This window comes from Xyrauchen texanus, chromosome 29 (genome assembly GCF_025860055.1).
Source record: "Xyrauchen texanus isolate HMW12.3.18 chromosome 29, RBS_HiC_50CHRs, whole genome shotgun sequence".
Classification (NCBI taxonomy): domain Eukaryota; kingdom Metazoa; phylum Chordata; class Actinopteri; order Cypriniformes; family Catostomidae; genus Xyrauchen; species Xyrauchen texanus.
Window position 1 is genome coordinate 5019032 of NC_068304.1, and position 22379 is coordinate 5041410.

Here is a 22379-nt window from a genome sequence, read left to right on the forward strand (position 1 = left end):
TGGCAAGATGTACAATGTATAGGGAGTTATATTTTGGTTTGTTTTTAACCAAAACCCATTAGATTGCTTCTGAAGACATTGAGTCATATGGATTACCTTTATGATGACTTAATGTGATGTTTGGATCTTCAGTAATATCACCTCATAGAGTGTTGGAATTTAGACTTAGAAGACTGCGGTTCAAGCCGGTCAAGCACACAAGCTGACACGTGAGATGAAAGTGTCATAGAAGCAACAATAAATGATGTGGTTGCTTCAGAAAATGGATAGTTGGAGAAAGGAAAGACAAAATAAAAAGACCCATCAGTAGATTACCAGTATTCTAGAAGCACCCTCTGAGTGTGCTTGTTCCAGTAAAGCTCAAAGGAGACATCATGAAAAGGTTTCAAATGAAAGTGGCAGTTTGGTATAAAAGAGAATGTTGAATGTAAACCTGATTTATAAAGCATCTGAGAATAGCAGGACTGTTTCACAATAAGATTTGCTCTTGTAAATTATGATTACCGAAATGAGTCTCGAAATGATAACTATTCATCTTATGCTGTAATTCTGGAAGCTTTACAGAAAATTCCTGGCCAATAACAACATGATTGATATCCTTGTTGTTCTTCTGCAGTCCATTATGCACTGCTATCTAATTAGCATTAAGTTGTTGCAACCAGTATTGGGCAAGCTACTCAAAAAAATTAGCTAGCTAAGCTACCAACTACTCAACAGAAAAATTAGTTATGCTAAGCTAAAAGCTACACTTCAGAAAAATTAGCAAGTTACACTACAAGCTACACGCCAAAAGTAGCTTTCTACATTTAAGCTACTTTTTCAACCGCAGATGCACAGAGCATACTGTCATAGACAAAACACCTAAAAGACATATTCACATGATGTTTATCAAAGCCATGGTACAGTATATTACAGTTTAGTGCAATACAGTATACAGTAGGTGCAATGTGTATGTGCATGTAAAAAAACATGTAAATTCATAGTTAGACATTCTACCTATACAAACCCATGTGTTCAACATGTAAAATCACTATTTTTACATTTTATTTAATTATTTTTTCTAATTGTTTTCTGTTATTGAATATTCGAAACATACAATATACTTGCAGTGAAGCCGCTCAACAAACACATCACACCAGTCATCCGACAGATTCCCATTCAGAGCGACACACAGAAGCATCCATGGTCAATGCCCTGCTCAATGGGATGTTGACCGATCTACCAGGCCAAAGAAAAAAAAGAAATGTGAACCTGAACCCCCCAATATCCCCCCACTGTTCCCCAATATTAACATTTTATTTTTCATATCTATAATACTTTCTCTACAAAACCATACCCATTTAAACGTAATTTCAGTTGCATATTTCTGTATAAAAACTTGTACTGCGTACATACAGTATACTATTCATCTTATCCTGTAATTTTGTGTTTAGCTGATGTATTTCTGTATGTACTGAAAGCTTTTGATAAGGGCAGGAGGCAACCAATAATCCTCTCAGCAGTCTGAACTGTCCTTTGTAGTCTTCTGATGTCTGATTTCGTAGCTGCACCAAACCAGACAGTAACTGAAGTGCAGAGGACAGACTCAATGACTGCTGAGTAGAACTGTATCAGCAGCACCTGATGGCAGGTTGAACTTCCTCAACTGGCACAGGAAGTACAATCTCTGATGGACCTTTTTCACAATGGAGTTAATGTGTGTCTCCCACTTAAGGTAATGTGAGACGGTAGTGCCCAGGAACCTGAATGACTCCACTGCTGTCACAGTGCTGTTTAGAATGGTGAGAGGTTCAGTGTTGGGGTATTCCTCCTAAAGTCCACAATCATCTGCACCGTTTTGAGCGTGTTCAGCTACAGGTTGTTTTGACTGCACCAGATGGCCAGCTGTTCAACTTCCCTTCTGTATGCAGACTCATTTTCATCTCGGATGAGGGCGATGACAGTGGTGTCGTCTGCAATCTTGAGGAGCTTGACAGAGGGATCCTTGGTGGTGCAGTCATTGGTGTAGAGGGAGAAGAGTAGTGGGGAGAGCACACATCCCTGGGGGGCACCAGTGCTGATTGTACAGGTGGTAGAAGTGAATTTCCCCTGTCTCACAAGCTGCTGCCTGTCTGTCAGAAAGCTGGTAATCCACTGACAGGTAGAGGTGGGAACAGGGAGTTGGTGTAGTTTAGTCTGTAGAATAGCTGGGATGATTGTGTTGAAAGTCAAACTGAAGTCCACAAAAAGGATCCTTGCGTATGTCCCTGGTCTGTCCAGATGTTTCAGGATATGATGCAATCCCATGTTGACTGAATCCTCGGCTAAACATAGGCAGATTACCCTAACTCAATCTGAGCTAGGGCCGCAACGACGCGTCGACGTCATCGATTACGTCGACTATGAAAATACGTCGACACGAATGAAATGCGTCGACGCGTCACATTCATTATTTACGTTTAAATATCGAGTAATGGCGGCTTCTGCTCCAGCTCATGGTGAAAATGACAATCTGGCTTTATCACATAAAGCCAGACCACGATCATCCAAAGTATGGGAATACTTTAAACTACAGCCGAACAGAAAGGTGCTTTGTTCACTATGCAAAGCGGAAATGTCATACCATGGCAGCACAACTGCTATGAACGAGCATCTTAAAAGGAAACATCCTGTGACTCTGCGAACTCAAAACGACGAGCCAGCTGGGTAAGTAGTAGGCTTTATTACAGTGAGTTTTTGGAGTTGTTGTTGCGGTCATACCTTCTTTTTTCAGCTATTACAGCTTGTGTGCTAGTTAATAGTGTTAATTGCTAACGGTGCAGATGTAATTTATTGGCCCATTCAGCGACAATAAAATGGACTTTCATTTATAACTTCAACTTAAATCTGTCAACGAAGCCTTCAGTGCATTTAAATTGCCCGTTTTTAAAAGTTGTGTATGCACATGTAGACTAGAGACATGCACTCCCGCGGACCCAACACAACAGAGTGCGGCGCGGGATCTGATGGCCGAGTGCGGGCGCTGGCGGTAATGCACTCGTGTGTGTGCTGGTTATGGGAGAATAAAACGATTCGCGGGACTCCCGCAAAATAGAAATCTATAAATTGAACATCTCAAAACAAATAAATTGTCATTCATCTGTTGCACAAAAGCAACAAGAACAACTAAAACTAAATAGATAGACCCTGGCCTGTAAATCGTTTCTATGTATAACATGTTTGCAGCGTTTAACAATGTAGCCAATCACAGACATATGTGTTGATTTCTTGAACGCAATGACCAATCAGAAGCATTTAAGATGGAATCTCCTCACCGCTCAAAATGGACTTTTTGTTCAGAGCTGAATTCTGCATACTGGCAAATCGATATAATGAAAGATTCATTGTGCAGTCAGTTTCATTGATAATAACAGAGATGTCCGCTTTTTAGGAATTATTAAGGGAGAAATCCGTCCCGCACATGTCTCTAATGTAGACTTTAAAAACAAACAATAACGTTATATTTACATATTAACAGCAGCCTAGGCTGTAATCTAGTGCATTTATTTATTTATTTATTTATTGTTTATTTGAATAGGGACAGATACAAAAAAAATTTCAGAAAATGAATTAATAAAAGTTTGAAATACTAGTGTAGAACTTATATTAGTATACTAATGTTGTACAAGTTTGCCAATGGATAAATCGGCTAATCCCAAAAATATGCATTAGATTAATCGGAAAAATAATCGTTAGATTAATCAACAACAAAAATAATCGTTAGATGCAGCCCTAGAGCATTCCAAAACAAAGTCAAAGAGCGGTAACTGGAGTTACGGATTTCTGCCTTGGTTTCTCCTGGGCTTTTGGAAGTTACTGTTAAGACAACCCATTATTTTCTTGAAAAAACAAAGAAATTGACTCAAGATACTTATCCACATGATAAAGGAGGTCTTGAATGTTTCAAAAATATCAATAACTTATTTTCAACCAAAAACGAAGTGACTGCCTTTTGCCTTTGCACGGCAGAACACATATAACACAAATAAAACTCGATAAAACACCCACAATGCAGAAAAATCAATATACATACACACATGTACACAAACTGAAACACTTAAAAACTAAAATGCAACAAAAGATGTATGGAGACGAGGATAAGGAGTAACAGGCATGTTGTACTTTGAAAAACAACGAACTCCGCAGTAGCTTCGCACATTACAGTCAACAGAAAATTACTACCGGATTACTAGACAGAGGACACACGCAATCCAAAATCAAATACTCAAATGGCTTTGCATCGACTTCAGTGGGGCGAAGAGGAGCAGGTTTTATACTATGATTTGGTTTTCCGATGATCTGACAGGCATGACACATTTTAATGTATTGTGAAATGTCTCTCTTGAGACACGGCCAAAAAGAAATACCGGAGCACATGATCATATGTTTTTTTAACACCCAGATGGCCAACAACATCATCATGGGCGATTCTCATTACGACCGAATGCAGCGAAACACAATCTGATTCACGCAATCTTTCAACAAATTCTTTGGGAGACACTTCCTCAAAAGAACCGCACTGCACATACATCATTGTGAACACGTTCCAACAAAGACTTTACAATCGGATTAGCTTGTTACTCCTTCAACAGATCCAGCAGAAAAGCATCAAGCTTAAAAGATTCCCTCTCACAGAGCCTTCCTCCTTCCTTACGCGGTCAAGTTCACGTTTAGCATGTTGACTTTAGAGAGAGTGCTCAGAAACCACAAGTAAATGGTGACAGGTAACTCCGAATGCTTGCACCAGCCAAGTCATTTCCGAGAAACAGCTAAATCCCTTTGACAAGAAGAGCGGGACGCACACCAGTCGTTACCTCACCCTGAACAAGATCGAAATCAAAACCAATTTTATGTATTGTCACAGACACTGTTCCTAGCTCAATTCCCCGAACCAGTTGATCACTAGCAATGTAAGAGTTTTTGGAAAATGGCTAAACCGATTTTAAAATAAATGATTCTGAAGCACCTGTATCTCGTAGAATGCTAACAGAAATTCTCTCATCTCTCCCCACCAACGAAACATGCAACACTGAAATAAATGGAGCATACGACTTTTGCATCAAAACATTTAAAACCGTAGATGTTGGCACAGGTGTAGCGAGAGCAGAGGGTTTAACTGGAGAGCTACAAGGTTTTCCTTTCCTATTATCTACAGGGCATATAGCTTTCCAATGGCTTTTCCTAAACAGTAGTTACAAATTCGATTCAGGTCAAATTTACTTTTGAAAAACGTGTTGTTGTTAACCACAGTTGAGCCAGCATTTGTAGAAAAATCAATAGATTCTTCAGAACATGGAACATTTCTCTGTCCCCAAGCCAACCCACATGAATATGACTAATGTGTGACTTATGAGTAAGCGCATAGTTATCTGCTATCACAGCAGCATCAGATTCAGACGCAACGTAACGTTCATTAATATAATTGGTAAGATGTGGTGGAAGCTTACTCCTAAATTGCTCCAACACAATTAAATTGGCCAAAGCATCAAAAGTGGACACATTCAATGCAGTTCACCAACAGTTAAAGTGCAAAAACATACATTTGATCACTTTGTTTCCTGAAATCCCTAAACCTTTGGGAATACGCCTCTGGGACTAGTTCGTATGCTTTTAAAACAGCTGCTTTAATGGTGTCATAACTTTATACACTTCCAGTACTGAGCGATGAATACGCTTTTTGAGCTTTTCCTGTTAAAACGCTTTGGAGCATCAAAACATGATCGGCATCAGGCCAATTCTGTACATTGGAAACATTCTCAAACAGATTAAAGAGAGTCAACATCAGTCTCATTAAATTTGAGAGCAAGTGTACTACAATTTCGTACTATATCAAAATTCGTAGAAGAACCTGAAGACTGAACCGAAATATTACTAACCTCCCCTGGAGTCAAACCAGAAATGTTCCCCTCCAGAATCAATTGAAAACATTGCGCTTCGATATCTAATTTATACTTCTCCATTTCTTGTTGAGCAACTTCCGACTGATGCACCAGTTTTTGTCTTTCCAATTGCAACGGCATCAATTAAAATTTGACCCAAACAGAAGGAAAGGGGTTCTCGATAGATCATTTTACATCTGTTTGTTTGTTAATGTTGGTTTGTGTTTGTTTGTCTGTTGCAGACCGAGCCAGAGATTATCGAAGAGACTGACGTGGACCGACAGGCGGGCCGTCATTATTACGGTTGTGCCCGTCGAATCAAAGGTCAATCTGAGGCGTCGACGTTGAGCTCTCAGCCCTCCATAGATGAAGTCCGGCAGCAGATGCATCTTCTACTGGAGGAAGCCTTCAGTCTGGCTTCTGCTGGACACTCCAGCTCCACCAGACACCACCGCCTTCATCAGCATCCTCCACTAGGACCGTACTGCCTGGGGACGGTCATCCCATACTCAGAGGTGGTGACCAGCGCACCAGGCACCTCGATTCGAGGGCAGAGGGGTGTGCAGTGGGTGCCAGCCTATAGACCGGACCCTTACCAGTACAGTCTGGCCAAACAGGTATGGTTCCCATTCTCAACTGACATTGAAACCATTTTATAATGACCAAAAATGCACACTTATGACCGCACTTATGTTAAAGTGCGAGGATGCTACATTGTTTGGCACATGCAAGAAGCTTACTGTTTAGATAATGAATTGTACTCAAGAATTGTGAAATCAGATTAAAAATTAATGAATAGTTCCCCCAAAAATGAATTCTGGGTCCTTGTTTGAGCTTTGAATTGAATGACAGAATTTTCATTTTTGGGTTTTCGGTAACGATTCCTTTTATAACCCAATAAATTATATTATAAACCCAATTTTTATTATAACACTAATGTTGGGATTTTGTAAAAGTGTTGTGTCTAAGAACACTTTTCACCCATGGTAAAATCACGGTAGCGCATAATTTTATATTATTTACTAACAAGAATTGTGGTGAAAAGTACATTTGCTGGATTTCATTAATTGTAACAATACATTATATAATGGGAATCGATCAGTCACCCACTCAAAACTGAGGCTCTGTGTTTGCCCACTGGTCACAATTGAGGCCGCATACATGTGTACTTGTCCTGTGAGGATGATTTACATGAGCTTGGTCACAAATGTAATAAGTTGGATTAAATGGGTTGATGTGAGTTTTTTAACTGTGTGAATTCTAATGCGGTAATTTCTCCTGAAGGCTTTCAGGTTCACTCAGCTGCCAGATATGGCTCTCGGATCACCACCACCACCGATCCCACCGAGAACGGGCCCTCCACCTGAGACATCACTGAGACGGTCAGAACACACACTTTATAATGCCTTAACAAAGCGGAACTTCCCTCACAATGAACTTCCACATCCTATTCCAAAACCAAATTCATTTTGAATAGTAAATATTTGTGGTGAAGTCCGCTAGTCAGGCAATACTGCCATCTGGTGGTGAAGTAATTTCAGTGCATGTGTGAAGTTGTTTTCATGTTTCTTCAGGTCATCATCTGATCTTGGTCCAAAAGGTCACTACCCTGAGTCATCAGTGCAGAGTCAGCATGACAGTGCCCCCTATATGCCAAACATCAGAGCACCATTCCTGCCGGTCACTACAGAGCCCATTTCCAACCCCTCAGGTAAGTGTGGGTGTCTCCCTTTTTTCCACCCCTCTTTCCACTGGACTCCCGATTTACAATTTCTCCCGATCAACTCACGACTTTCCACATCCACACTTTGCTCATGATAATGTTTTAGACCTCCATGTTAGGTTGCCACCCGTCCCGTAATATATGGGATTGTCCTGTGTTTAAATATGAAATGTATTCATATTTATTCATATCCATATCGAATCAATACAGAACGCGATTTGTCCCATAAGCTGGTCAGATGGCGTCACAAGAAATCGTTCCGGATCATTAATTTAACATTGATATAAGTTGGAACTTTTTCATATGGTGGGTAAGGGGTCATCTAAGTCCACACATTGTACTGAAACTGTGGATATTTTTATTTTTTTATTGAAAAACTAAAGGTTCAATATAAATGTTCAATAAGATGTACAAAATCACACAGATCCAACAATGTATGAATACTATCAATATTAAAGACTAGAAAAAAACGAATTTAAATAAAGTAGATAATAATAAAAACGTCAAAGTACATATAAACCATCACAGATGTATACATATATAAGATAACGAAGTTATTGGTCAGAAAATTTCACAACATATAAGAATGGATATCCACTTTTTAGAATTATTTACTTAAAAAGTATTTATTTCTAAAAGTATATGGTGGTATATGGGACTAAATACTAAATATCTAAAAACATTACTTGATATTATTCATCTTCAATGTATTATTGCTGACCTGTTCTGCTGCTCCCGATATGCATATTAGCCTAGAAGGGCACCAGAAACTCATCCGGCTGCCGTTGTAACTTATGAGTCTGGTATACATTCAGCTGACCACCAGAGGGAGCCCTCTCCCGAATACTAGCCATGAACTGTTTCTTCTATGTTTACTTCCTGTTATCACCTGTATAAATAGCCATGCCTTACCATATATACTTTGCGAAGTCATTTCACTGCCTTACCGAGCGTTTTTCTCTTGCCTGTTTCATTGCCTTCTTGTTATGACCATTGTTGGAATTTGTTTTATTTGTTTGCCTTGTTGGACTGATTACTTGTCACTGATTACTTTGCCTGCGTCATCGACTATGTCTCTGCCTTGTGTTATGGATTTGTTTGCTGAGTTTATTAAACTTCCTGCATTTGGATTCTACATTCGCCTCCACATCGAGTCCCTCACAGTCGTTCCTTGCACATACGAATCACGCCTATTTTTCAAAATCTGATGTTTGCAGGTGTGGCTTAAGTATTGAGGTTATAATGTTAAGATAAAAAAAGTCACATATATATATATATATTTATATTTATACACACACACACAAAAAAAGTTACATACACACACTGACAGTGCATTTTGATACAGTTTGAAAAACAGAATGTTATATTTTATGTGCGAATAAGATGAGCAAAGAGCACTATTGCATAAGTTAACGTTATGAATGCCATCCATACAAATTGCAAAACCTTATAATTTCACATAGGAAAATAATTTAGTTTTCCTGGAAATTGATGTGTTAAAATAAATAAAAAATTAATAAATTAATTTAAAAAAATCAATTATTAGTGGTTATATATTGATTTATAGCCCAGTATTAATTTCAGAACAGGGTTCCCACATGGAAATCATGGATAACCTAGAATTTTGCACTGCAGTTTCTTCAGTTCACTCTTCCCAGGGCACTGTGAGTGCACTACTGTACATAATCAGTTGTTTTGTTGCCTCAGAGCTGATGATTATGTCTGGCTGGAGTGATGTTGTTGTGATGTGTGTGGGAACTTCAATTGTTTGCCCAGGTCAACATTCAGCAACCAGTCAGAAGCTGTATAGAGGAGGCCCAACCTTGCTTAAACTTGTGGATGGGGTTTCTCTCCAGCTTTCACAAAGTGGATGTACTTTTTGGGGGGCATGATGGGGGCATGATGGTGTTTGCTGGTGCTGATGGCAGAGGCTATGCTCTTTGCAATGGCTTTGAGCACATTCTCAAGGTGCCAATGATAAAAGCCTTCCCCCAGGGCCTTTGGACAGCTACAGAAGAGATGTTCCAACTATCCTGTCCCTGATCACAGATGGCAGGAGGGTGTCTCACTCTTGTCCCAAATGTGAAGGTTTACTGGGCTTGACAACATGTCATACATTGTTTGGACAAGAAAATGAACACAATAAAAGTCTGTCTGCTTGATGTTTGACCAGGTAACCCTGAACTGTGGTATGCCCTCCCACCTTGTGCATGATCCCTGCTGCTTGAGACCCACTGTCCTACTATCTCGTTCCTCGTCCACACCTGCTCAAATTTCCTGCTGGATTAAATAGGGTCTGCCTTTGCCCTGAACGTTGCCAACCTGGGTCGTTGGGAAATATCCCATGCATGCTCTGCCAGTTGGCACATTGCCCACCAGTGCCTTTTGCCTTAGTTGAGACTCCACTGCATTCTCAGCTCTCCATTTTCTTCCTGTTCTCACCTCAATACTGCTGGTGCCTTCGGGTCCCTAGAGTCCCTGAACTGTAGGGCTTCTCTTGTTCTTGCCACCATAAATTAAGAATGTTACTGGTCCTGTACAGTAGTGCACTGCTAAGGTTGAGAGGAAGACCCAACCATCTGCAGAGAAAGCCACTGATCTTCCTTTCCAGGGAAGCAGCACCAGCAGCAGCCACAGGACTCAAGGCAGGATGGAATGTTGGTAGATCCAGGCTTTGAACTAGCCAGGCAAGCCTGACTTGTCAACCTTAATTTTTGTTGTACTTTTAAATTACAGCAGAGTTTATAAGAGCAGCATCAAATAGCTTCCCTAGGTTCTTGATTGGTTTCTCTGTGATGAACATGATGGTAGGTCCAGAGAGTTGGAAGCAGAATTTATCAACCACCCTGTTCAGCACCATGACATGATGGGTTAAAGCTCATTCTTGTCCAGATGATGAGCCTCTCAAGGCTTTGTAGGATCCACCTACTCAGATGGGACAGATGTTGTTGTGGTGATGAGGTCGTCCATAAATGCTCTTATCAGGGGCTGTCACACGGCAGACTTGGATAGGGGGCCTCTGCACTCCACCTCAGCTGACTTAGCCACCATATTCATGGCAAGGGCAAAAAGAACAACAGAGATGATGCAGCCTATTATTATTCCTTTCTCAAGCATGTACCAGTCTGATGTTTCTGATCCCGAAGTAACCCTCAACCTGAATTGTTTTTAATAATCCAGGATCAGGTCCTTGATCTTGCTGGGAATATGGTGGCAGTGTAGTGTTAACTCAGCTAGCCTATGCAGTATGGACCCACAGGCATTTGCCATGTCCAGCCATAGGACAAATAGTTTGCCTCTGTTTCATGGGCTTCCCTAATGAGCTGCGTGACTACTAGGGATGCACCGATCTGATATCTGGATTGGTATCAGTGCCGATCCAGGCGTTTTTAATTGGATTGGGAATCGGTGATGCGTGAAGGATCCAAATCCGATACCATGTGTCAGTCATGGCCATTAAATTGCACTGTATTAACTTAATAGAAAATGATTTGATTTAAAAATTGCCCATGCTTAAAAATTTTAATCAAATAAATTTTTAAAAACGATGTCAGGTAATAATCAGCTGTGACAGGCGAATTCATTAGGCTACCGGTGTCTGTTTAATGCGATTTACCTCAGCGTCCTGTGAAACGTGTTGCAGATTTGGAAGTATTTTACACTTGAAACAGCCACACGTACCACAGCGACTTGCAATATTTGCAACGTAAAAGTTTTGAGAGGTGGAAGTAGTGTTTCCAATTTCAATACGACCAATTTAATCAAGCATATTCAGAAGCATCACGCTAAAGAGCATGAGGAGTTTGTGCAGGCTAAACAGAGCAAGGATGCGTTGAAGCAGATGACATTGACAGATGCGTTTCAATGGCAAGAAAAACTTCCTAAACAGGGTGTGAAGTCTGTAAATATAACAGAAAAAGTAATGGAATTAATTGTTCTGGATGATCAGCCCCTGTCTGTTGTATAAAATCCGGGCTTTCGTCGTCTGATGGAACATTTGGAGCCACGTTAGTTTGCCATCTCGAAAATACATTTCTGAGACCGCTTTGCCTGAAATATATTTCAATGTTTCTTCACACATTGCAGAAATATTAAACGATGTGCAGTACTTCAGCTTCACTACGGATATCTGGAGCTCTGACGTGTGTCCCATGTCTCGTTTGAGTTTAACGGCACATTGGTTAAACACTAGTTACATTTTGGAGAACGGCGTGCTAGATGTTAAAGAATTGTGAGGATCACATTCCAGTAATTCGATTGCAACTTGCATCAAAGAAATGTTGGATGGGTGGACAATCCCACTATCAAAGGTGCATGTCATTGTGAGGGACAATGGCAGTAACATGAAGAAAGCGATAGACGACTTGGGTGTCCAAAGTTTGGGCTGTGTCGCACACTCACTGCAGCTTGTTGTTCAGGAAGGGCTGCTGGCCCAACAGAGCGTGAATGATGCTATTGCAAGTGTAAGAAAGATTGTGGGACACTTTAAACACTCTCCACTGGCATACTCGCATTTAGAGGATATCCAAACAGAATTCCAAATGCCACTGAAACGTCTACAGCAAGATGTCAAAACCAGGTGGAACAGTACCTATTATATGATTCAGAGCAACCTCGAACAGAAGCTACTTTTATGCGCCTTTGCTGCTGACCACGATCCGCCTTCAATGCTGACGGCAAACCAGTGGGCCTCACTGGATAAACAATGATTGTGCTGGCACCCTTTGAAGAGCTCACAAGCACCATAAGCTCATCCAATTCAAACACAGCTGCTGTTCTTCCTGCAATTTGTGCTATGAAACTTCTCCTAGCTCAGGAGAGAGACACTGATGCAGGTATCAAAACAATGAAAAGTACGCTGCTGGAAGCTGTCAACACACGATTTGGTCGCGTCGAAGATGAACCGCTTTACTCTGTTGCCACTTTACTCGACCCATGGTACAAATTACCATAGGTGGGAAATACACTGTGTACCGTCAAACATCTTTGTTTTATATATATAGATTTAACAACATGACTATGGTGACTACCTGTCCTGTTGCGTGGGGCATGGACCAGCTGTGTAAAATCATGTCTGTCCACAACTGACTGTTTGACTAGTGAATTGATTTAATTCATTTTGTGACCAACCGACCAAGACTCTTCTAGTCGACTAACAGTTAGTCGACTATTAGAGGGCAGCCCTACATTAAACCCGTTTATTTAAAGCACTTCATTTTACATGATGGAAGATCTTGTTTCAGTTTCTGTGCGTGCTAAAATGTAAATGTATTCAAATGTTTTGAACTATTGTCATCTTTGTTATATAATAGGCTAGATAATCCCACTTAAATCATTACAGCACTAAACTTGTGTGTTATCGTATAACGGCCAACCATGTTTTTCAGTGGTGGTTCTGGTTGACTTGGTGCTACAGGTGAGATTGCTCCCCACCCTCTGGGGGAAAAAAGAATTAATACATTTTTATTATTATTATAGCACAATAAATTGAAGTATATGGTAATGAGCCACATTTGTGCATGCATCTTGAGGTCTCTGTGAACCCTGTTAAGCAGCCATAAATGTTGAAACTCTTCACAGTGCATATTAGAAGACTTTTATTAGAATAAAGTAATTCATAAGACATACATAAAATGTTGCGGTGTCTTGCATTTATCAGATGGCAGTATTCACTTGGATTATGTTTAATATTTGCATTCATTAAGCTAAGTTGTAAGTCTATTTTAAAGTCTAAGTAAATTTGTTTCTCAGATACTTTACAAGTGCAAACACTGCCAGGCACGCAAAAAGCATTCTCATTCAAGAGGTTGAAAAGATGGAGGACATACTGAAGGGGAGGGCAACTACAGCTTTGACAGAAACCGAAGAGCCAACAAAGAAAGTTTCCAGAGTGGAGGCAGGAGAGTCAAGCACACACACACACAGCTTCATGAGTCTGTTTGATGAACTTCTCAAGGAGCACGAAGGATCTGGAGTGGGAGCCACCAGCACAAGTGCCCTTGTTCAAATACAAACAATGCATACCAGTACTGTACAGTAGTGAACAATCCATGTTTTCCTGCCATTGCTGCTGCTGCATCAAAATTCCTCTGTGCCCCCTGTACCAGTGTTGAAAGTGAAAGACTGTTTAGCACTGCCTCCAACATTTTACATGAAAGAAGGAGCCGACTAACAGCAGAGAGAGCAGAAATGCAAGGCGCTCAACAAGCCACGTGATAAGATGCATGGATTGATGGTCTCGCGGAGGCAGCTGGGATTTGTCCTCCGCCACCCGGGTTGAGGCAAGTCACTACACCAAGCACTTAAAGCACATTGGGAATTGGGCTATCCCAAAATAGGGAGAAAAGGGGGAAAATAAAAAAAGTGTACACTAGTATTGGATCGGTATCAGCTGATATTAAATTTTCAAGTATCGGATCGGAAGAGAAAAGGTGGTATTGGTGCATCCCTAGCAGCCTGGAACTCCTGGAATCCCACCCCCCCCCCACCCCCTTCTGCCCTGAGTGGTCGATATAGTACGTTTTTAGGAGAAACTCAGTCAACCTTAGGGAAACAATGCTGAAAAACACTTTCCCTGTGAGATTGACTGAAATTGGTTAATGTCCCTTGAGTTTTTTGGGGATCTAAACTCCACCTCCAAGGGTCAGTCACTCTCCCCCTACATCATATCACCCATAAGACCTTCCACAAGTGCCGGAGGAGCTCTGGGAAATCCTTGTAAATTATGCAGGCTACACCACTGGGGCCTGGAGCAGAGGCAGAGGCAGAGGCTGCCCTAATTACCACCTCAAACTCCTTCAGGCTTGGCTCCCTCAGATTGAACACTGTTGTTGGTAGCTGATGACAGGTTTGTTCGGTTGAAGCTCCTTTTCCCTCATTGGATCGCTCACAGTGTCATGGAGGAAGTGATTGACATCCTCAGTTGAGAGCTTGAGACGCCTACTATGCTGTCAAGCAGCTGTTTAGGAAAATCAAAGGGATTGTCAGTGAACACAGCACGCTTCCTGGCCCCCTCCCCTTCTCCTGTGCCACTCTGCTCTGTGGAGGGTCATAAGCCTTTTCCTCAGGATGTCTCGAAGTTTGGCTAATGCTAAATTCTCCTCTTCAGTGGAGGTATTAGACTGCTTTTTGAGGGTTCGGAGCTCCTGCCGCAGTTGGAGTAGGTGGTGGGATTGGTATTACCTTTTTCAAAAAAGCCAAACCTTTCAGAAGCATAACAGACATTGTGACATTGTGTCACAATGACATCATGGTTTTGAGTCAACTGTCTGAGTCACCTTTGGCTGCAGCTTGAATGATGTTAACCACATCTCTGTCAAACTGTAGCCATTCACTCCAGTTGCTGGCTGTGGGCCACTTAACCCTTTATTTTTTAACTACTCTGCAAGGCTCAGATATGTGGAAGGACTGGGCTCTGTGGGGTGAGTCCTTGCTGGGCCCCTCCTGCATCTCACTGGGTACAAGACCTGTGAACAGCACCTCATTCTCCAGCTCAGAGCATTTCAATCTGTCCTGATGGATTTTAAAGCCATGTTGGTTCTTACATAATTTTCTGCAGTTGCATCTTATACTCATAGTCGATAAGTCATTTTTGTGGGTTTGTAACCTTTGGGCCATCCTATTGGAGATCTCCTGGATCTGCTGGGGATAATTTTCATTGGGCCTGTCTGTCGCTTGCTGGGTTTCTGGACTGTTAACCCATCTTGTCCTTTTTGCCGTCTTTCCGTTCTGCCAACTGTCTCTCCAGTAGTCACCAAACTATTGTTGGTTGTCACCCAGTCTATTCCTAGGCATCACTGCTATTAATACGCAAAATCTGGGATTTCATTAAATAAACATATAATAATGTGCTGCATGCTTCAAAATTAGTATGTGAAGCGGATGCTCGCACACTGAAAACACCTCATCACGAGCATCATGTGTGCTCTGGGTGTGTGTATGTGTGTATTAGATAATATCTCCAGTGTTGTTTCCGATTGTGCCTTGAGGATTTTGTAAAAAAAGTGCTTCATTTAATAAAAACAATGCAATGGTAAGTTGAAAAATGTAATGAATTAACATAATTATAGGTTCATTTGATTTGAAGTTTTAACAAATTCTTAAAAAAATGTTTAGACACAATTTCAATGATACAATTTAATTAAACTTGAAAAAATAACCCTTGTGACATCTTGTGTGTCGTTATTACAACCATGTGGCACATAAAATGTGCTGGAAATGTCCAGGAAATTTGTGCCTTGAAAAGAGTGGGGACCCTGCATAAGCTTCCCTAATAATATTATGTGTAAATATTTCAAATATACCCTAAACTTTTTTTTGGCACACAGGAAATCCCATGACAGCAGTGTATGCCATCCCAGCCACTCGCCCTGGATACACGGGCTGCTTCCTCTCCACACCGCCTTCATCCTATCACAGCCCATCTTGGATGTCCTACCCGCCTGAGCCCGAGGATGTGCCTCCTCAGTGGGCCGAATCTGTAAGAACTCATTTACACATTACACAATCCTGGACACTCTCAGGTGCCCAATTCTGCTTCACAATCTGCGTTGCATCCTAAGATCCCAATGCATGAACCATTAAGGCATTTTAAGTAATTTACATGGAATGACACAGAGAAATCTTTACCTGACAGATATCAGAACACAGGTGTATATATCACACTTGTCTCTGTGACAGTGCTATAAGCTCTGTAAACAGCAAACTAAAATGTTCTTCTTTTCCAATCAGAAGATTTTGTGATGCTTTTTGCCTGTCAATCATTTTGTGCATTCACAGGGCAGCCCATAAATGACAAAAGGGGGCCGTCTCTAATTCAGTGACCAAGTCCAACTGAAGTTCTAGAGCAGCTAACATCACTTGGTGTGCCTATTTCAATGTCAATGCCTTCACGCAGTGCCTTTTTGCAGAACCAGTGTCATTTAGAAACCATTTTCAAAATGTATAGCTATGTAAGTGCTGTCAAAATAATGGGTCAATAATGACAAAGTTGGCACCTACGATCCTTTAACTAGAAAAACACACTTCAGATGACTCTTTTGCATAGCTTACATTGAAGTTTACCTGGTATTTCTTTCAGATGCCCTTACCAGGCTACGCAGAGGCCTTTCCTCATCCCCACTATCCTCAGGGCAGCCCGCTACTGTGGCACCACAGCCAGGCCACGTCTGCTCAGGGCGGTCCAGACCACCGGCCCACCTCATCCACAGCAGCGTCCCAGCAGAGTCTAACTGAGCGTGGGGATCCGATCAGCTCTGACACCCCTCTCAGCAGTCTTTCCACCTCAGCCCTGGTCCAAGCCATCCGCGATGAGGTGGCCAAACTGGCCAAGAAGCAAGCAGACATGTTTGAGTTCCAGGTGTAGAGCTTCCCTGCTGAAACAAACATTAGCTGGCTTGCTGGTATTAGCTGGTTTAAGATGGTATCCAGCCTGTTCAAGCTTGTGCTCAGGTGGATTAGCTGGTCTCCCATCCTGACAGCTAAAAAGCACTCAAAAACCCTCTAAAACCAGCCTTACCAGTATGGGAGACCAGCTAAGACCAGCTAACCAGCTTAGATGTATTTTTGTGTTATTTCATAAGGGTTTGCGGTGGTTTATTGAACCAGCTGCACTGAGACGAGACTCATTAATGCAGTTATGACTTCTGTATAGATTAGACTCCTGATTATATTTAACTGGATACTTTAATTTATTCAATTTCATTTTGTCTGCTGTTTATTAAGGTTTTGTGTGCTTCTTTTTGTATGTATCATTGTAGTATAACATTAATATTTAATTCAAGTTTTCAATTGGACAAGAGGAAAGTCTACACGGTTTATCCATTTTAACTGTGTGTTTCCTTTGTAGAAATGTCAGAAATAACTCAAATTGGCTTGAAAAAGTATCCGGCTCCCGAGTCCCCGTGCTCATTAAATCAGTACCACCAGGGAGAGCTATGTTAAGAAAAACTTAAGTTCATAAACAAAGGTAAATTTTATTTCATAAAACAAAGGTAAATACGTTCACATTTACATAAATACTCATTTATATCCATTAATCCATTCAATAGTACTAAGCCCCTATGGGAAACGGTGGTGGAAAAAAATTAGTAGGGAGGGAAATAATGATCAATGCTTTTGCGTTTGCTCACAAAACTTTTGCGTTTGCCTGCTCTCACAATACAAAGACAATAATGTCTTTGCAAGAGACTCATGCTTTTAGATATGTATTCCCACAACTGAATGCTCTGCGGTCTATACTGTTTGTGGAATTACTGTCATGTAAGAAGAGTGAGAAGATACAGCGTCTCATTCTGCATTGTGTCATTACACCAGCAGGTGGCGAAAAGTCATAAAAGTCAACACAGTCTAAATGTAAATGGTAAAATAATAGTGGTCATTTAGTTAAAAACACTAACACTATGTTCCAAATGGCATAAATGATGGGTGTGACACAATCCGCTCCCTAGTTCAGCAGTCAGGAGGACACTGGTCAGGGAGTCGGCCATTTCTAGGGCTGTCCCAATCACAAAATTGTTCCAGTGCTCTGAAATATTTGCTCCCTGAAAACTCCCAGAATGCACAGTTAAAACCAGGGAACATCTTTGTTATCTTGTGCTATGTTCCCTTACCGTAACCGTCGTCATTTCTTCTGAAGTCTTTCAAGTCGTTACAGGACAAGCGCAAGTGCAAATATATGATGCCAATGCCTTTTCCTCTTTAAAAGACAATTGTCTTACTATTGGAGTCGTGAGTTCGAATCCAGAGCGTGCTGATTGACTCCAGTCAGGCTTCCTAAGCAACCAATTGGCCGGTTGCTAAGGTTGGTAAAGTCACATTGGGATAACTTCCTCATGGTCACTATAATATGGTTCACTCACGGTTGAGCATGTGGTGAGTTGTGAGTTGTGCGCGGATGCTGCAGAGGATAGCATGAGCCTCCACGGTAAGGCACTCAATAAGCCACCGGGTAAGATGCACGGATTGATTGTCTCAGACAGGATCGAGGTGAGTCACTATGCCACCACAAGGACCTAGTGCGCGTTGGGAATTGAGCATTCCAAATTGGGGAGAAACGGGCAGAAAACACTCCTTTGTAATTAATTTCTTCATTTATTTTTCAAAATGTCACTGTATGTTTTAATATCTACCTTAAAAAACACACTCACAACATTGTCATTTATAAAGTGATCTTGCTGATTAATAACAGCTGCACTTGAATGAGCTCGACCTTGTTATCGTGATGCAGGTGATTGAGTCATAAATGTCTCGATGTTCAGTGGACTGAGTTTGTGTTCACGATATACTGATTCACAACAAAGGGAGCTCAGGAGTGGATTGAGACACGGGGTGTCTTCACAGCACACTTTAAAGAGAGAACATTCATAGTAGCGATGCTCCAGTGTTGTTGGACATGAGTTCCAGCACATTTTAGGCCTTATGGAGAGGGAAACACCACCATCACCACCACAATAATAAGAATATACAGTTACCATGTTTACATCATGTTCATTATGGTCAGTACTATTTAATGGATTTATGGATATGAATGTGTATTATTTTTGTGAACATTTATGTAAATTTAAATGTATTTATGATTTCAGAATATTTCTTTTTAAAATGCACTATTCATAATCCTCCAAAATTGCTTGAAATAAAATGGTCATAACATCCACTAGCAAAGCTGGTATGGTAATTATTCACAGTCATAAATTGCAACAATATCAAAACAAGCAATATCAGTCATTTTCTTTGTGTGTGAAATGACGTCTACACCAGACGTGACCAGAAATGTTGTGTTGACTTGAGTTTGTCTACCGAGGTGTTCTAATATACCTGGAGTTCTCTATCCATTAGCATTTCCATTCATTGCAGTTGCTCTTCTGGTTCTTGCAGCCATGGAAGTGTGTGACACTGATGCTGCACATGCTGCCTTGTTTGCCACATAGAAATTAGTTTTTTTGAGTCAGCGTTATACCCCAGTGCAAATAGTGTCAGATAATATTTGCACCCGTATTTAAATACTAACACAACATTAACCCCTACCACTAAACCTAACTCTAACTTTCCCTTAGAAAAATATAACCTTGGTGTTACTACAGTAGCCATAGTTTCACCAAGGTATTTTGTTGTAATTTTACAGTAACCACAAAATTACCATAGTTATATGATCACCATTTTACTGTAGTAACACCATGGTTATTTGCATTAAATCTATGGTTTCAGCCAAAAAACATGGTTACTACAATATTACTATAGTAATACACACAATCTTTAATGGCTGCCAATGGAGAAACGGGCTGATTTCGGATTGGCGTACTACAATACTACTCTTTCTATTTTTACCATAGCTACACAGATCCGACAGAAATAGCAAGAGTATTACGGCAGTATGTAGATCCGACCTCAGACATAATTATGGCATCACAAGTAGGGGCTAACAAAATGTACCAACGAGAAGATATGGCGCAATGCACTCCATTTGGCGCTGATTTGTATTAGTTTCATTACTTGTGATTTAGTTTTGATGCTTCGCGACGCACCGCTCACATTAGGTGTAGACATTGATCATTCATAAAGGACCTTCATTCATCTAAGAGTTTCATTAATTTATGTAACCAACAGAAGGAGTGAATTATTGCTCTAATAACTTGAGGTGTAACAGTATACCTTGTAACAATGTTCTGGTGCTAAATGGTGGAGTTAAATGTGAAACAGCTTTATAATAATTTTACTTTTCGCTCTTTTAAGACAAATTTTGTAACATGCAACTCATTATTTGTTGGACATAAGGGCTTTCTTTAATATTGTAACATGAACCGTGCTTGAGGTCATAAAGGTGCACTCAGTACTTTTTTTTGTGCATTTTTGAAAATATTTTTGTTTATGATTTACACTCGCATGAGATGAGAACTCTTGTCATATCAGTCTTAAAAAAAGCTGATTTTTTTTTCTGTGTATGGTGATGAGTGCACATTGAGCATCGCCATGTTGAGATCACGTGACCAGCTGAATATTACTTGCTTTATCTCAATAATCCACTGTAATTGTACATTTTCACTTACAGGATAAAATAATAATGGAAAACTGCTAAATTGTACTTTTCCAATGACATTGGTAACTAATGTTATTTTTGAGTGATGCTGCACCGCTAGGAGTCAGTTCAACATAAACATACATTTTACTGAGTGCACCTTTAAATTCTCACATATTTCATCTATTTCCTTCAAAACAACTTGTTGGTAGTTTGTGAGTTGGTTATGCATGGATCAAGATAAATGATTTGACTGTAACTCTCTGACGTGTACTGTTTAAAATGCACTTTATTCTTCACTTCTTCCCACATGATCTAAAACCTAGGCCACTAGTTTGATGATGGTAATTGTAATATCTCAAGAATAATCCAGTATTTTCATTAACAACTGATTGTTCTGCCCAAACAAAACTATAAGTATTCAACTTGTGCATGCAGTATTCAACATTGTGAAATGGGTTTGAGCCATTTATGATTATAATTAAAGTGATAGTTCACCCAAAAATGATCATGCTCTCCTCAATTACACACCCGTATGCATCTCAAACTCGTATGACTCTTCTGCACCAAGGATACTGTATATGTCTGTTTCTTACCCTGTCATATAGCTTTAAAACATTCTTAACCCATTGGATTAAACCACTGCAGTTGTATGGATTATTTTTGTCTTTATGTTGTTTTGGAGCTTGGAGGTTTTGGATGTCGTTGACTTGAATTGTGTGGACAAAAACACCTCATACATTCTTCAAAATATCTTTGTTTTCCGCAGAATGAAAAGGAAGTCATACAAGTTTGAGCGGCAGGAGAGTGAGTAAATGAGAGTTCATTTTTGGGTGAACTATCGCTTTAATTTCATTTGAAAAATGAGCATAGAATGAAGGGGAAAAAATAATATTTCTAGAAGATTTCTTAAAACTTGCTGTCCATCTTTATTTTGTTCCCAGCATCTGTTTCCTTGTTTCACAAAACACAGACTTCAGGAAATTATCTGAAGGGAAAAAAAGAAGAAGAATAGTGTAAATGGTAAAGGTGATAAAATATTAAAAGATAATGCATTAGGGAACAATACTGTATATCAATAATAATAAGTGGTATCTGTAAACAAATTCTGCTATATCATTTCTCAGAACTAACTTAACTGTTTTTTATTATTAGTTATTTTAGCAATAACTTTTAACCAAATGGTGTCATTTTTTATTTATTTATTTTTCTGTTGAGACCACAACCTGAATGGATTTGAGTAGGACTAGTAAAAACAAATCTGATTTTGTGTTTTATCATTGAAAACCTAACATTTTATTATATTTATTATTATTATTTTATGATTTTGCTTGTGAAGTGTGCCTGTGCTATTTCTTTACATATACGTAATAAAATAAATACCACTTTGTTTGATAATGTTTTTTTTTTTAATAAGTGTGGTCTGTCTATCTATCTATCTATATATCTATCTATGAATGGATCGATAGATCGATTCTACTTATTATAATAAATTGTAGTTAATTACATCTTGTGCTGTCGAAATGTTCTCCCAGTAGCAGGTGGAGCAGCTCCATTTCTTTGAGTCTGATGGCGAGCTCGCAGAAAGCATCATGTTCACTCCAGGTGTCGGCCGGCCCCGCGGGAGGCGCAAACTCGTCGAGCGGCTCATATTCGGACGCGGCCAGTGCGCTGGTGTCAGCGGGCCACGGGTGCGGCTCAAAGTGCGTGTCTGGAGCGCTGCTGTGCTGTGAAAACAGCGTGTTCC

At 40.2% G+C, this 22379-nt stretch overlaps 1 protein-coding gene across 2 annotated transcripts in view; it reads left to right on the forward strand.

The window, feature by feature from the left end:
• LOC127622883 (UPF0606 protein KIAA1549L-like) overlaps positions 1 to 22010 on the forward strand; it is a 113914-nt gene extending 91904 nt beyond the window's left edge. For both annotated transcript variants that reach the window (XM_052097012.1, XM_052097013.1), the window contains 5 exons: positions 6140 to 6514; positions 7182 to 7279; positions 7472 to 7608; positions 15948 to 16099; positions 16700 to 22010. In XM_052097012.1, coding sequence (XP_051952972.1) covers positions 6140 to 6514; positions 7182 to 7279; positions 7472 to 7608; positions 15948 to 16099; positions 16700 to 16984 — 1047 coding nt within the window. In that variant the 3' untranslated portion in view covers positions 16985 to 22010. The remainder of the gene's footprint in view (positions 1 to 6139; positions 6515 to 7181; positions 7280 to 7471; positions 7609 to 15947; positions 16100 to 16699) is intronic.
• Positions 22011 to 22379: the final 369 nt, after the last annotated feature.